Below are 17,127 nucleotides of genomic sequence, written 5' to 3'. Positions count from 1 at the left end.
CTGATGCAGCCCAGGGGGGCACCTGAGGTACTCCTGAGCTGAGGCTGTTGGGAGGGTAAACTTCTCAGCAGGACAAGCCTTACTTCTGAAAAAACAAAGCTAAATTTCTGAGGACACGGAGGGGCCTTTCCCCCTCTCCCCTAGCAGGTCAGCTTTTCTGCATCGCTGGGCTACTGGATACACGTTTCTTTAAAATCCCTATTTATAAAGCCGCTATTGCATAAGTTGAGAATCGCCTCCTGGTGTCTCCTGAAGCCCACTGCTTGCACTTGGGCGGAATAGGCTGGGGTCACCAGAACAAGGTAGGGCTGGCCAACTGTAACAGGTGGCGGCCAGAACAGAGGCTCTAGGGAGGAGGCTGCTGATCAGGTTTGTCTGGGAGTGTAGACTACTGCTCAAAAAAAGCAACCAGGAGAAGAGAAAGCATACTGTGTGTAGTGTGAGAGACACTGGCTTCTGAAGGAGAAGGGGGATTCTAGATGCTATCAGGAGACGCTTTCTGGGAGATCCACACATCTGGGCCTGTTAAGCTCTCCAGATGAGTTTTAGGTGAAACCAAGGTCAGGCACTATTCAACACGCCCAATAGTCATTCTCAAAATATGGCTACATCATGGGCACCATTTGAAAACTCTAGTTGTTATTCACATTTTTCTTTAAATTGGGTCACTTGTTCACATCCAACATTCAGAAAGGAATGTGTCATTTGTAGTAAATGGAAAACCAAGATTGTTTGCCGTAAATTAAAAGTAATCATAAAAGTAAATACAAGGAAAATCCTGCTCAGATACATTGCCTGAAACCTGTTCTCTCTTAGCCACAAGAGGAAAATTAACAAGTGTTAAGGATATTCTAGCCCTAGATAGAGTCTTTCTCTGCAGTTACAACTAAGATTGAAAGAAAATTCAACAGAGGATACTTTTTCATCATGTGCTTTAATGCTTTTTAGTATCAGTTCGGTACCTTCAGAAATCATGTAAAGTGCTCAGAGTCATGTCCGTAGCAGCCCGTCCTGTGTGTAGGACACCCTGGGGAAAGAAGGCCAATTCTGAGGTTATGAAGGATGCCTCAGAGCAGCACCAAGTCCAGGAAGAACAGACCCAGCCCAGGTCCCATGGCTCATTTCTCATCTCTCACTTTCTACAGGAACAGAATTGTTCTGACCCACAGAATTAAGACATAAAAACAAATCATGTCACTCTGATAAATGAACTATTAAGAATGAGGTTGTTTTTAAATAAGAACTATTTTGCCAAATCAGGTTCCAAAAGGCAAGTCATCTCAAAACATAGAAACGCCATACTTCCTTGCTCATGTGGTTGCAGAAGCCCTGGCTGTTGTCCCCTGGGTCTGCCCAGTGGGTCCAGACCATGCTGTGGGACTCAGCAAGACTGCTGTCCCATCACACCTCGTTAGCAGTTCTGAAGCCTCCGCGGGAAGGAGGCATCTGCTGAGGAAATACATCTGTGCCGTGGTGTTGGCCATTTTAGAATAGAAAGTCTGTTCTGTAATTCCAGAACTTTAATAGAAATATAGGATACTAATTATATTCCTATTATTTTTGGCTGCAGATGGCAGTTCTGAAATGGCCAGCCATCGAGCCTGGCATTGAGAAAACCAGCCCAGGTTAGGAGGTTATATAATTTCCCAGTAATGCAAGCAGTCGTTTCTGGATAAAACCCATTCAAATAAGATTATGAAAATTGAGAAACACCTACCCAGAGCTGTGTGATACAGGTGTCTAGGTGAGCCCAGGGTATGTGAGTTTTAAATCAATGTTGAGGAATGAGATGGGTGTATAGGCTCCTGGGCTTTCTCATCAGCTCAGAGGACTGGGCCCCCTTCGCCAGCTTGGGGACTCTGAGGACAGATGGAGCAGTGCAAACTTAGTGGTTTTGCCCAGGGCCTGCTTGAGGGGGGGAAGTGGACATGTGGACCCCGGCAGGCACTTGGGCAGAAGCGATTGCTGGGCCTTCTCTGGGCGAAGCAAGTTATACTCACAAAGACCTCCAGTCGTGAGGGGCTTATGTGCATCTGAGGATGTACAGGGGACAGTCTGGCTCACTTGGCTTGAATGGGGACCACGGGTGGTGGCTGCAGCATCTCAAGGGGCAGCATAACTTAGTGGCTGAGAATGTGGACAGCTGGGGCCAGATCTCTGCTCTGCCACCTCTTAGCTGTGTGGCTTTGGATAAGTTACCCAACTTCTCAGTTTGCTCATCTGCAAAACAGGGACAGTAAGCGTGCCCAACCCATAGAGTTGTGAAAATTAAGTGAGTTAATACAGACAAAGCATTCATAAGAGAACCCAGAAGAAGGGAAATGTTATTTAAGTATTTGCTATTGTGACTAAAGGTAGCGTTAGGCGTTTGCCACCTTCATCATCAGTGTTATTTCACCACCAGCACCAGCATTCAGGTCTCCTCTGGGGCCCCAGAGGTAGAGCTTTGCCTCAAGGTAAAAAAATAAAATGAATTTAAAAAATACATATGTAAATACACACATTTCATATTGTCCTAGAAGCTCTAGAGCTCAAGGTTAGGCTAGAATTAAACAGCTCTTAATTATTCCAAAATAGTTTGAGTTTAAAAGGAAACAATAATTCAGTGCAGTCCTTGAGCCATTCAGAGAATGGGCCAGATGGTTTCCTTATCCAAAGAATGCAGGTAGCGTAAACTATGAGGTCTAGTGATAAACGCCCGTGAGCTCCCCACCTGACCTCACAGCTAGATCAGCAGCAACACTGCAGAACCTACCTGGTGTGTCCCCAGCCCACTGCTACCTCCCTTTAACATCACTCTGAGGGCACTCCAGCTTGCAGAGGTCAACATGAGGGGACATGGAGGTTCTAAAAGAGTCATGCACAGGCACCAAAGCCAAAGGCTTTGCTGAGAAACAACTATATCCTTGTTGCCTACAGACTGGCCTTGTCAGCACTGACCCATAGCAACCAACCTCGCCCTCTGCCCATCAGAGGGTTCATATCTACACAGAGACATAGTGATGCACAAAGGTCAAATGCCTTGACATTTAAGGACAACGTGACCCTTCAGATGATCCATTTTTGCTTTAGAAAATAATTCTCTATTCTTATTGCTTTTTCACCCCCCTCTTAAAGCGCCCTGTTGCTGGCTTCTGCTTAAAAGCCAGCAGTAAGAAAAATCCTTTACTGCAGAAGTCAGGATTGTTCTGTGTGTGTACTGACCCAGCGACACCTCCCACCTCCACCCCTGCCCAACAGCAAAAGCAAGAGTAAACAAAATTCTACCATCCTACTCCATGTCACGCAGAAGCAAAAAGTACGTCCTCTGACACTGCAGGAAAAGAAAACAACTCTTCCTTATTTGAAATCGCCAACTGCAAAAGAAATGTGGATGCAAAAATGTGGGGAGAGGCCCAGCAGGTGAAGAAAACAAGCAGGGTTGGTGGCAACACAGCGATGTAGCCTTCCCAAACTCATGAGCCAGGTCTTTGAGGAACAAAAAGTGACTTCATACCCAGAGAATGAGTTATTTTAGTAATTGTTAGTCATCTATAATGTTCTCCCAAAGGACTTTAGATCCATGAATTAATTTCTTATAAAAAGATGCTATTATCAGGCCCATGTGCAGATGGGACCCTCAAGTAGAGAGAAATGAAGTAACCCATTCACTGCACAAAACTAATGAGTGGCCACGCTGGGATGAACCTGTGATGGTATAAAACCCAGCTTTCCCTTGTTCTTGTATAAAAATGACTTGAACAAAACAAGGTGTCTCCAAGAAGAAGTGGTGAAGCCTCAGGTAGGAGAGAGGGGGAGAAAGGGACCAGACCAACCAGGCTCCTGCTGGAAGGCCGGGTAGTGACACCCGGAGTAGGTGAACACACCCCTCACAGTGCTGGATCAAGCCCTGGGTGTGTCTAGAGGGGTCAGGGGAGAAGACGGGTAAAGTGTACATAAGGACTTCTCTGCCTGGGTGTCTCGAACTTCATGAAGGAGGCTGCAGTACCCGATTTAAAGTAGCTTCTAGAGCATAAGTCTAAAGCCAGTAAACCACTCAGCACCCCGAGGTGCTCCAGGCTCTGTGGCTGGAACGCGCTGACATCTTGCACTTAAAAACTAACAGACTAGTTCCTGAATCAGGAAAGACCATGATGTCATGGAGACACAGGGCCCAAGAGCACCCAGTGTCCATGACACCAAAGAGGCCACAGGGGAACTTCGCCCTGCGCCATCTCTGCTCATGCTCAGGATGGTGCTTTCCATGTCCCCTCTTTAGCCCCCCCTTCTCTTCTCCTCTCTCTGCCCTGCAAGTAATAATTTTAGGACAAATGGCACATGGAAGGCATACAGGGGAAAGATTACCATGCACATGAATGCAAGCTGGGTGAATTTGTCCTGATGCAGAGATTTTTAAGGCCACAAAACAAATGTTGAAGCCAGAGGGAAAATGACACTCCCCAAAATAGCATGAAGGTATTGAAAACAATGTTCATTTCCCCCACAGTAACCATCAAATCATCCACTGTGTGCCGGGTGGGTGGGTGTGGTTGTATTATTTTCAGTCAACAAGTATTGTCCAGCCCTATGTAGGAGGGAAAAAAAAAAAATAAATGGTGTGAGGAACAGGTTTAGGTTCATAAAATGTGTGGCCCCTGCCACACGAATGCCTGTTGGCTGAGGTGGGTTCCCCACCACTAAATGGGGTGTTCAGTAGACATCCTGCCTCAGCTGAGATACTGGGATGTACCTTCAATTCCGGCCTGCCTGCCACTGACAGGATGGCTTCAACACTGGTCTGGGTGACAGGCACCCGTGGCTGCTCTAACCAAGCAGAAGTGTGTTTTCACAGTTCTGGAGTCCGTCAGTGTAAGGGGGTCAGCAAGGCCAGGCTCCCTCTTCCACCTCCAGCCAGTGGCGTTGCCTGGCTGGTGGCCACATCCCTCCAGTCTCTGCTCTAAGTCCCCATCACTGTCTCTCTGGTGTGTGTGGTTTTTCTCTGTGCCTCTCTCTTACAGAGATACACGTGGTTCCATTTAGGGCCCCCTCAGATAATTCAGAACTATCTCACCATCTCAAGATCCTTAATTTGGTCACATCTATAAGAACCCATTTTCCAAATTAAGGTCACATTTACAGAATCCAGAAATTAGGATCTGACATCTTTGGGTGGTCATTATTTAGCCTTCTGTGGGTACCATGAAGGAATTTCTTTTTAGGGTGATGAAAATGTTACGGAATTAGATGGTGGTGATGGTTGTACAATCTTGTGACTGAAATAAAAACTGCTATATGTACACTTTAAAAGGGTGCATCATATGACATGTGGGTTATATCACAATAAAAAAGAACAGCAGCCTTTGCTGACAAATTGCCATGTGCTTTGCTACACCCCCTCACTTCAGCCTCACCATACTCCTGTGAAATAATGACTCAGATGCCCATTTTCCAGATGAGGGAACTGGGGCACAGAGATGGTGAGAACCATGCTCAAGGTTGGGCATTTGGCAAGGGACAGAGTCAAGAGCACATTCAAGTTCAAATTCTGGGGCCTGAGCATGAGCCTAACGGTGGCCTCTGCATTTAGTTTCACCTGTTAGTGTGGAACACAAGGCAGCAAACTTTTTCTATAAAGAGCCAGATCATCCATAGTTTACATTATGCAGGCCACAAAGTCTCTATCACAGCCACTCAAGTCCATAGGAGAGCAGAAGCACCATGGACGCTATATAAACAAGCGAACACGAGCGTGTTCCAATAAAACTTTATTTGGACTCCAGCCTGGATGACAGCATGAAACCCCATCTCTAAAAAAATTAAAAATAAAAGATTGAAGAGCCACATTTAAAAAAAAGAGAGAGACCCCAGGCTATGGGGCAGATTTGGTCCTTAGCTCAAAGTTTGCTGATTCCCAGCATAGAAGGAACACCACCCCATCAGCCCTCAAAACATGGTGAGTCTTTTGAGGAGAAACTGACACAGAAAAGGAGTCTCTGCCTCTTTCAGGTTCCTTCTGCTTTCTGATCTCAGCATCTGAACTCTGACGCTGTTGCAGTGTTTTTCAGCCTTTTTTATGTCATGGCATACTTAAATTATGTTGACCAAAAAAAAGTTTAAAAAAAGAATATACTTACTATGCTTTGAACTTCTTTTGAAAATAACTTATGATCTTAAAATTTTTTTGCACATCTAAGATCCTCTCATGGCTCCCTGGTTAACAATCACTGGTTTAAAGCCTGGGAGGGGTGTGGAAAAGCCAGACCGAGTAAATCTGACTCCAGTGGGGCCCTGGTATTTGACTAGAACATCCCGGTGTCTCTAGTGTGTAGCTGAAGTTGCAACCCACTGCCCACCTGTGCCGGGGCCAGCATCGCCCTCGGACTCCATATCTTCATTTCGTCTTCCCCCCTGTTTCTCTCTCCTGCCGTTAACCCTTCTTCTTTCCTTCCCCCACTTTAATGTTTCTCTTCTCTTCCTAGCTTGGTTCACAGCTATTCTTGTTAGCGACGCCATCCAGCATTGCTTCTTAGCTTAAGACATTGTAGAAACCACATGTTGTAACTATATTAGAAAACTGCCACCGTGGCCTGCTTTCCGTGCCCCGCGCTTGCCAGCTGAGCTGCTGGTGCAGTTTCTGAACATCTAAGCCATTTTGCTTTTGTTTTCCACTAGAGACTTGTGTTAACAACAATGTTAATAACCATTATTAGGCTCTTACTGTGTACCTACCACTGTATTCAGCACTTTACATGTGTGAAATCAGCACTGACATATGAAGGAGATAATAATTTTCTGGGTGAGGAAACTGAGGCACAGAGAGATTTAAATATCTTGCCCACAACCATGAAATGGAAGAGCTGGAACTCAAACACAGGCAGCCTGGCCCCAGAGCCCTCCTTCTGAGCACATGGGACCCTGAGTTGGTCGCTCATAATCTTGGGGACTGTTTTTCACTGCAATAAGAAATTGAAATTTGAGCCCCTATCTGCTCCCAGGACATTTGGAATAGATAGCTCTTTTTTATTTTCAACTTAAATGGTAATACCTTTGGTAAGAGGCCCACAGATTTAAATTCCATCAAGATTTTAACTCATCACCATTCAGAGGAGATCAGCCTTAAATGATTGTGTGTGTGGTGGCTGTCAGGACTATAAATTGAAGCTGGCACCCCCGATAATTCTGCAACTAGCTGGAGGCAACTCAGGAACTCTGTGGCTTTGATAAGGTTCTTCATTAGCTTATCTGGAATGTGACCTTCTGCAGCTTCCCATGTTAGACATTCCAGGGTATTTTCTGCCTTTTAAAAAGCATCTGATTCTCATTCTAGTGTTTAATTAGAGACCCTTGGCTCCTTTCCATTCCTCATGGGAGAGCTCCATTTTTGTGCTCAAATTTTCCATCTTTTCTGATAATCAGGGTTGATGTTTTAGGAGGCAAGACCTTCTGCATTGCATAAACCTTTCCACATGAGTTTGGTGAAGTCTCAGGTGGCCAAGTCCCCTGGGGACCTTTGACTGCACTGAAGATTTCAGAATAATGAGTCATGGAAATGAGCCCAGAACATCATGCCTGGGGCATAGTGAGCATTCACATCAAGGATTCATCCCCCCCCCCACCCTGTTTTCTAAGCTGCCAGCAGTGTAAGGCATTTTACATAGATATTATTTTATTTAATTCTCTAAACAATCCTATTCTGCTGGAATTATGTTCATTTTTTTAGATGAAGAAATAGGATTACATGGCAAAGGGGGCAGCGTTTGAAAGTAGGTCTGCTGAGCGGCCGAGCCGCCTGGCATGTGTGTGTTACTTACATTCTGACCACTCCCCAGCCGGGTGAGGTTAGAGAAGGCGTGTAAGGAACATGTGTTCCGCTTCTCAGTGGCTAGCAGACCTGGGCCAGCCCACTCGCCCTCTCAGACCATTTGAATATGGTTCCATCTGTCATCGCCTTGTACTGTGGCTGCCAGGTAAGGGGAATGTAAGGCCATTGGCCACCAGGTGTCAGCACAACATGAGGCCACAGGCCAGTAAGGGTAATGCTTATCTTCGACTTCTGATCTTAGGGCTATACCCTCTTCATTCATATCCAAAGACCCAGCATCTTCTGCATTCTTTCATCCTCTCCTCTTAACCTGCCCACTGCCAACTCCAACACCATCTTCTTAATTTCTTCTGTAATTCCTAATTTAACAATCAAACTGTGCTGATAATGTGTGTCCATGGGCTAGATTGCCAACTTGTATCTACCACAGAATCACCTGAAGGCTTGGTGACCACAGCTCATGAGACCCCACCCCCAGCATTCTGATTCAGCAGGTGGGGCCAGCGCTGCTGGTGCAGGGACCACACTATGGGAATCACTGGGCCAAGGAGCGTGGGTCCGTTCTATATGCATTGATGCTGTCTGACCAGTTAGGGACCCTGTTAATGGGAAAATTCAGCCTCCCTGGGGAAAACGCCATTGGAAGATAGCAAGGGAGACATGTGGGGTAGGCGAGCTAAGGCCTCTCTCCCTGCTCGTCATGCAAGGGCTCCAGACAGCCACTCCCCCCGGCAAAGCCTCTACCAGCTACTTCTCTGAGCATGCCTTCCTCTGCATGCCTTCTAATTATTTTTGATTCTCATATCCACACTTCTCAAGTTGAAATGTGTGCTGGAATCATCTGGATGTCTTCATGAAGTGGAGTTGCTGAGTTGTTAGTGATTTTGAAGTGGGGCCTGAGATTCTGCGTGCCTGATGAGCTCCCAGGTGATGTGAACACGGCTAGTCCATAGACGTACACGTTGGTCAGCAATTCTGAATCCCACTGTGTACACTAATGGCTTCTGCCCCTGCTGTGCAGTGGAATCACCTGGGGGCTTGTAAAAACCAACATTCGAGCACATCCCTTGGATATCCCAATTTAATTCTGGGCATTGGAATTTTTAACTCTTCCCCCATACTAAGTGATTCCAGGGTTGGAAACCACCAGCCTTTACAAAGGAAAGAGACAACCCCTTCTAGGGGTCCAAGGGCACGTGCCGTGCCATGGACCAGGCCAGGCTGCTTGCTTACATGGAGGGAGAGCACCTTTTCCCCTGGAGAGCTGCAGAGGTCCCCTGGGACTCTTATTAAAATTCGGACTCTGCCTCCGCTGGTTTGGGATGGGCCATGTCTCTGCATTTCTAACAGTTGCCTGAGTGTCATCAACGCTGCCTGTCCAGGCTGTGCTGAATCTCACGCTTGTCCACAAGGGACAAGTCCACAAGCCTCCACAGCGTCCCTTGTCTCTGTCAGTGATGGGAGAGTTTCCTCATGTTGAGTGTCAGAAGCTTTTGGTTCTAATTTTCCTTCCCCTTACACACCATCCTAAGGTTTCTTTTATTCAGCTTGGTATTGACACAGGACGCTGGGCCATCCAGGTCGGTTCTCCTTTTGTGATATTTTCTTCTTTCTCTCTTTACAGTACGAGATGCAAAAAATTTAATCCCTATGGATCCGAACGGGCTTTCAGATCCTTATGTGAAGCTGAAACTTATTCCTGATCCCAAGAACGAAAGCAAACAGAAAACCAAAACCATCCGCTCTACGTTAAACCCCCAGTGGAATGAGTCCTTTACATTGTAAGTGGCCTCTTGATCAAATTCTGTTCTGCACACCATAGAATTGTTTGTTAAAAATGTCTTTAAACATGTCTTCATCCCTAAGATCTTCTCAGACTGTCAGGGAGGTGGCTGTTATCACCTCTGTTTGATAGATTGTAATTCTTTTTACCAAGAGTTACATTAATGTAGGCTCCAAATTATTATCATTACCTATTCTGTACAAAAAAAAAAAAATCTGTTTAGGGTATTAAAGACGGGAGAAAAATGTATGAGATGTGTCTGCCTCTTGATGGATTTAGGTTCTTTTGAGAGTTAGGGGAGGGCATAAGGCAATACTTTCAATATTTTTGAGAACACAGAATGAGTAATACAGAAGATGTTATTACCAGTGAAATAGGAAGATCATTCTCACTTCAAGCAAGGAACGCTTCCTGGAGGAGGTGACATTTCAAATGGGCCTTGAAGGGTTACTGGGATTTCAAGGGTAGAGATGGTAAGGGGAGGAAGAAAGGAGGGAATGAGAAGAGGGAGTAAATAAGTCAGGAGTGAGAAACTGCTGCCTTCAGCTGATTAAAAGCAAGAGGTCCTCGGGTGGCGCCTGTGGCTCAAAGGGGTAGGGGCCAGCCCCATATGCTGGAGGTGGCAGGTTCAAATCCAGCCCTGGCAAAAAACTGCAAAAAAAATAAAAGCAAGAGGTCCTCTCTATAGAGTGGTATATGGGAAGCGGTTTTTTTGTGAATAGCTGGAAAGGTAGCTCTCCATTGTAGAAAGGCCAGCAATTTTGTTCTGTACAGGGCCCAATAGTATACATTTTAGACATTGTGAGTCATACGGTCTCTGTTGCACCTACACAATTCTTTTTTTTTTTTTTTTTTTTGTAGAGACAGAGTCTCACTTTATGGCCCTCGGTAGAGTGCCGTGGCCTCACACAGCTCACAGCAACCTCCAACTCCTGGGCTTAAGCGATTCTCTTGCCTCAGCCTCCCGAGTAGCTGGGACTACAGGCACCCGCCACAACGCCCGGCTATTTTTTGGTTGCAGTTTGGCCGGGGCCGGGTTTGAACCCGCCACCCTCGGTATATGGGGCCGGCGCCTTACCAACTGAGCCACAGGCGCTGCCCGCACCTACACAATTCTGATGTTCTGGTACCAAAGCACCATAGACAACATGTAAACAAATGGTCGTGGCTATGTTCTAATAAAACTTTATTTATAAAAATAGGCAGAGGGCCAGGTTTGGCCTATGGGTCATGTTTTGGTAACCCTTAGTGTAGAGCTTTGGTTGCCAATATAAGAGGTTGGTATTTTATTGGAACTGGAGGAGAAATGAATTTATTATCTCTCTGTCTCAGGCTCAGATCATGAGCTTATGGTATCTCCCAAGAAACCATGATGAAGATAACCTAGTATGTATGTGTGTGTGTGTGTGTGTTGTAGCAAATTAAAACCTTCAGACAAAGACCGACGACTGTCTGTAGAAATCTGGGACTGGGACCGAACAACAAGAAATGACTTCATGGGATCCCTTTCCTTTGGCGTTTCGGAGCTGATGAAGATGCCGGCCAGTGGATGGTAAGGAAGCCGCTGAGGCTGGGTATGTCACAAAACATTAGATGATTTAGAGATTTAAGTTTGAGTCTCTGAAATGTCAGTTGAATGTCTAGTTATCTGGCTACAGTCTCTCCATAGGTTACACTTCATGAAACAGCTTGACTAGGGGTTGGAGGAGAGTTGCTGGCCTTGCCATGGTGCAAACAAGTGCCCTAACTTTCTTCCTCTCCCATGTTCTTTGCAAGGTACAAGCTGCTTAACCAAGAAGAAGGTGAGTACTACAATGTACCCATTCCTGAAGGAGATGAGGAAGGAAACATGGAGCTCAGGCAGAAATTCGAGGTGAGAATACCAACAAAATCACATCTCGTCTTTATAAAGCATAACTCTAGGAAGGGCCAAATGATTGTGGTCACATCATTGAAAGGCAAAACATAATTTGAATGTTAATAATTTTTTTTTATTTCAAAGCATAAATGTTGTGTGATGGCTTTCTTTTGCAAGCTGTTCATGTTCTATATCCATTATCGTTTAGAAAATGGAAATTGGAAATATCCCAGAAACGAAAGCATAGTTGATTTCTGTGTAAGAAATCCGTTTGCCTATTACTGGAGAGACCTGCGAGGTTCTGAGTTGCGGGCTCCTTCCTACAAAGACAGGCTTGTGCTCTTCTGAAAAAGAGGGAGTCATCTTGGCCTTTGCTCAAGAGTCCGTTCACATGCAGTTAGGCTATTGTGCTGGCCTCTGAGATTTTTTCCCCCTATGGAAAGCACAACATTCCTCATTTTTTTCTGAGACCAACTTAAACAAATATTCCCCTGTGTTTTAGATTCCTTTTATTTTTGCTCCAAATGTTTAGAGCAGGCCACCTCCTGCTCTTCTTCCTAGCTGGCATTTTGGAGCGCCTCTGTCCCTGGGTCACTGGTCTGCTTCCTGCCTCCCTTTCCTTCTCTCTGTTCCCTGCTTCTCTGTTTTTCTTCCTTCTGTCCCTTCTTTTCTTTTCTCACCAGACAGCTCAGCTTTTCTCTCAGCCCCTGCCAGAATTATGTTCCAAGTCACAACTTTTGGTCTTTTTTCTATTTCTTTAACACCCTACATTTTGGCTGTTTGGGGGATTCCTATACTCGCCTCCTCATCCGTGTAATAGGTTAATTCCTTTTGGAATCTGTCTCCTCTTCAGACTAATTAGAGGTCCCCCAGATTTCCTCCTCCTCAAAAAGTACACATGTGCACACACATGTTGTGTGTGTAGACGTTAAACTATTACCAAAATGTTGACCTTGATGGGATGCCAGTGATCTTGTTTTTCTTCTTCTGTTGTTCCCAAGAAACATGTAAGTCAGATCCAGATAGAATGAATTCCAAAGGTTGTGAAACGTAAAATTTCAAATTATTTTGCTGTACTGCTCTTTGGGCAAAGTCGATGTTGATGGCAAATATTTAACAGCAGGGGATGCACCGTGGGTGCCCTTGGTACAAATGGGCGAAATGTGTCACAGGTAATATAAATAGACGGCAGCTGCCAGCAGGCCTTAGGGTTAATGAGGCAATAGGGAGCAGTGGGGCCTGGGGTAAGCTGGTGAACCTGAGGCCTGTCTGAAGGTGGCAGCTGCCGCTACTCAGCACCAGTTGATTATTGCCCTGCACAAGTGCAGGTCCTTGCTGCCAGGTCTTCATCCTTCAAGAGAAGCCAAAAATCGAGGATTTTATGTGACACATTCTGATTTCTCTTAATGTTAGCAGAGTTTTAAGGTTAAAACTTAGAACCCTGTGTAGGACAAATACACATCTACTTTTTAAGATACAGGTAGGATTCGACCAGTAAGAACTAACCTGCAGTTACTGCTCTTAAAAAATTTAGGGGTAGGGCGGCACCTGTGGCTCAAAGGAGTAAGGCGCTGGCCCCATATACCAGAGGTGATGGGTTCAAACCCAGCCCCAGCCAAAAAAAAAAACTGCAAAAAAAAAAAAAAAGAATATAGGAGTAAAGGGGCGGCACCTGTGGCTCAGTGGGTAAGGCACTGGCCCTATATACTGAGGGTGGCAGGTTCAAACCTGGCCCTAGCCAAACTGCAACAAAAAAATAGCTGGGTATTGTGGCGCGCATCTCTAGTCCCAGCTACTTGGGAGGCTGAGGCAAGAGAATCACTTAAGCCCAGGAGTTGGAAGTTGCTGTGAGCTATGTGAGGCCATGGCACTCTACCAAGGGCGATAAAGTGAGACTCTATCTCTACAAAAAAAAAATAATAATAAATACATACACACACACACACATATGAGTAAGCCAGGTGTGATGTCTCGTGCCTGCAGTCCCAGCTTCTTAGGAGGCTGAGGTGGGAGGATCACATCAACCTGGGAGTTTGAGGCCAGCCTGGGCAACATATATTTTTTCTTTAAAAGAAAAAAAAAAACATGGCTCTTCCTTTTTTTTTTATCAATTTGAGCTCTCTGTAGATCCTGGTTATCAAGTTTTTGTCTGATTCATAATATGCAAATATCTTTTCCCATTCTGAGGGTTGTCTATTTGCTTTGGTTGTGGTATCCTTAGGTATACAGAGCTTTTCAGTTTAATTAAGTCCCATTCGTTTATTTTTGTTGTTGCATTTGCCTCAGAAGTCTTATTTGTAAAATCTTTCCCCAAGCCAATATCTTCAAGTGTTTTCCCCACACTTTCTTCGAGGCACACCTCTTAAGGGCAGTCATGGGTCAGAAGCCACAGGTGCAGGGCGTACCTGCGGGAGGAGTTGGGTAGGACATTGTGACCATGACACTCGAGATAGTCTGAGGCTTAACTTTGCTGACGGAGAACTATTGACCCACTTTTTTGTGCTTCATTTCTCTGGCTTCCTGGTGAGTAAACTTCCTGTTCTGGGCAGTGAGTCAAAATTTTTATAAAGGTCAGAATTCTAAACTTAAAAAAAAAAAAAAAAAAAGCAGGCCAGAGGTCTTGAGCAGCAGTGAAGCATTTCTCTTGGAGGCTGGTTGGAGGCCTTGCTTGCGTATGCCTGTGCGTGTCGTGGGTCACCACTCACCCACTCGGGAAACCAGCCTGGCCAGAGCAGAGATGTGATGTCCGCGTGGTGACACGGGGGCAAGGCTCAGCCACCGAGGCCCATGCTCAGAGCACCTGCATGAGCTATATTCCAGCATTTTAAAATATCTTTCAGCTTGTGGTCACTCACATTTTTTTAGCTCATTTACTTAGAGCATTTTTTAAATGCTGCCAGAGACAACTGCCAGAGACTGGGCAGAAAGCCACTGGAGGATGGCATCAGAAAGATGCTGAGATTTTTTTGACAACTGGTGTGCTGCATTAGTAAGAGGCTGTTCGGAGCTGATTTTAGGCATTTCAATCACATAATGGTTTTTCTGTTGAGGTCTGCAAATGCAAAAGTGACAGTATCTCCCAGTGACAGGTTGTGGGAAAGGAATGTACCAGGGCCAGAGGCTGGTGTCCACACCTGAAGAGGTCTGGGTGGCACCCAGCCTTTACAAACAGGGGACTATCATTTGGCACAAGGTGCACTGTGGGAACTTCCACTCTCCATTCCATCCCTGCCTCTCCATCTTGGCCACAGTAAGATTGCTCCCAGCATCCACAGGTGCCCCGTTCTGGGCCCTTTCTTTCCCTAAAACTGCGATTCTGACTTGCTTTCGGCCATGTGAGTCCTTTCCTCCCCACCTACTCTTTCGTAGGTACTTCCCACCCTCTGAAAACAGTTTGATTCCACTGAGCCAGATTTTCTTCTGAAGTTTGATGGTGAAACACTGCAGGCGTCACTCCATGGCACTACACAGCGTCCAGTCCATTGAGGTGTTCTGTCCATGTTCAGCCCTGTTTTGTATAAAGAGTTAATAATAAATTTGGTAATCAGATCCTTCCCCAGAAATCAAGTCACTCAGTCTGATGAAAGCAAATCAAAACAAATGAGCATTTACAGCCCTGCCTCTGCATTGGCATCCATCTGATAATCAAATGGAAAGTTTTTCAAATTTAAATTGTTAGTTCTAGAATCTTGGTGGACAGAATGATCAGTGAGGGAAGCTCTTAGGAGCCGAGGAGAATTCCAGGGAGGCTGGACGTGACATTTCTCTCTAATATAGGTCTTTCCTAAAAGACAGAACAGAACCTTGATGGGGATATTCACAGAAAGTGTGCCCATGGACCTTTTGTCTGTTCCAGGTTCATGTTCAAATAAAGCACACGTGTTCCCTGGTTCACAAATATAAATTATGCATTTTTTCCATTTGCTCAGTGAGTAAGGTGCCAGCAATGAATGAAGTGAGCTGTCCCTACTTTCTGGGGAGCTTATCTTCTGTACCCGGGGGCTTTAGACCTCCCTGCGAGGGAGGCAGGGAACATACTCAGAAGCAAATACATCATAGCCCCTGAGCTGGGGAGCATCTCCCTGTGTTCCCCCTCGCTATCAGGGAAGCCTGGGTTTCCCGTTCCCTGCTCCACTTCTGGTCACTGCTCTCCGCAGAGGTTCTCGTTGTCATGTGTGGTTCCATTTCCACGGTTATCAGTACCCTTGAGCATTTTTGTATTGTGTTTATCAGTCAGTTGATTCTTTCCCTCAGCCTGGTTGGGCCACCTCTACATCCAAGTTGAAGTTATCCTAGAATCAAGAAAATAGAAGGTTGTGGGGTCCTGCCCCAGGGACAAGGTCCGCTAAGACCTGTGGAACTGGTGCGACCAACTGAAGAAGTATGAAGTTAGGAATGAGGATAAAGAAAGAGGCACGAGACACAGAATTATCAAAGGTGGGAGCTCGGGGAGCCACCACCTGTTCCTGGGCTCTAGCAAGTGGCCCGAGTCTTTGTTCCACTCAGCTTTTATTGAATCTATCTGCCCAGGTGGTAAGCTGAGGGAGGGAACAAAGACACCAGCAGTTTCTCTGAGTGAGCATATCATCTCCTATTGTTATTATTATTAACTTTTAGGATTTGAGTAGTTTTGAAGCATCTGAAACTTGAGACTTGTATGGGGGAAGCCTCCTGTCTGAAGTCACACACACAGATTCCTAGGGAGGTGTTAAGCTCCACTAGTTCACTGTGGAGTAAAACACCACTGGTGTTAATCTCCTCTGAGGAATCCATGGGAGAGAGGCGTTTTCCTCTCATCACCACCACAGAGGACTTTCCTCTGTGATAAGGGATGTTAAGCTTTCCTGCCCATATCTCAGGGCTCCAGCTGTTCCCTTGGTCTCTGGTCCAGCCAAATGCAAATCTCCACAATGGGTATCTCCTTTGTTTGTTTAATGGGCAGGAAACGACCTAGAAGGTGTATCTCTTCCAGATCTTTTCATGACCATTAGCTTCCTCAGAGGGTTCACAGACTCAGCAGGATATTGGTGTAAGCTGTATCCCCAATAGGCCAGAGTTTCAGGAAAGGCCAGAAACTTGTTCAGATACGAAATTTAGCAATGGCTACCTTGAAGATAAACTAGCTGACTTTTCTTTGTTCCGACTCCTTTAGCTTACTTTTTAATTTTCTTTCTGGGGGTGCCCTCCCCTGCCAAGAATGGGGGAGGAGACAGGTGAGGTGAATCTGGGCAGTTTCTAGGCCTTTCCTTGATCTGTCTTCCTTCCTCTGCCCTCCATACTTTCTTGGAGTGCAGAGCCTTTCTCCTGAGGGGCCCCCCCTTCCCCAGCATGATTCACTCTTCCCAATCCTGCCACCTAGAGAGAAGTCAGAGGGCACTGGGTCCCTCCTGCTGAGAGCACTTCAGGACAGGTGGTAAAGACCACTCATCCCTTCTCTACATTTCCTATTTCAGAATTTAGCAAAATAAAACCCAAATTTTCTCATTTTGCTTTAGTGTCATGATTACTACTTCTAATTTGTATTTCAATGGCTTTTAGCTGCAAATGGACTTTAAATGAGCTCATTTCTACCTGTGAGGATCTTATTGACTCCACATGTTGTTAACAGTTAATTGAGTTCTAATATAAAAAAGTCAAGTAGCTTCCCTGAAATGAGGCTGTACTGTTCTATTTTGTCCAATCATC

The 17,127-nt window shown here is 45.5% G+C and overlaps 1 protein-coding gene across 2 annotated transcripts in view; it reads left to right on the top strand.

Moving 5' to 3' along the window:
- The window catches only part of PRKCA (protein kinase C alpha), a 414,550-nt gene that overhangs the window by 326,949 nt on the left and 70,474 nt on the right, over positions 1-17,127 (top strand). For both annotated transcript variants that reach the window (XM_053568365.1, XM_053568364.1), the window contains exons 6-8: positions 9,426-9,582; positions 11,002-11,136; positions 11,361-11,457. In XM_053568365.1, coding sequence (XP_053424340.1) covers positions 9,426-9,582; positions 11,002-11,136; positions 11,361-11,457 — 389 coding nt within the window. The remainder of the gene's footprint in view (positions 1-9,425; positions 9,583-11,001; positions 11,137-11,360; positions 11,458-17,127) is intronic.

The sequence above is a fragment of the Nycticebus coucang genome, chromosome 18, assembly GCF_027406575.1.
Source record: "Nycticebus coucang isolate mNycCou1 chromosome 18, mNycCou1.pri, whole genome shotgun sequence".
NCBI lineage: Eukaryota > Metazoa > Chordata > Mammalia > Primates > Lorisidae > Nycticebus > Nycticebus coucang.
Note: the sequence above shows the minus strand (reverse complement) of the source record. Positions and strands in the feature narration are given on the sequence as shown.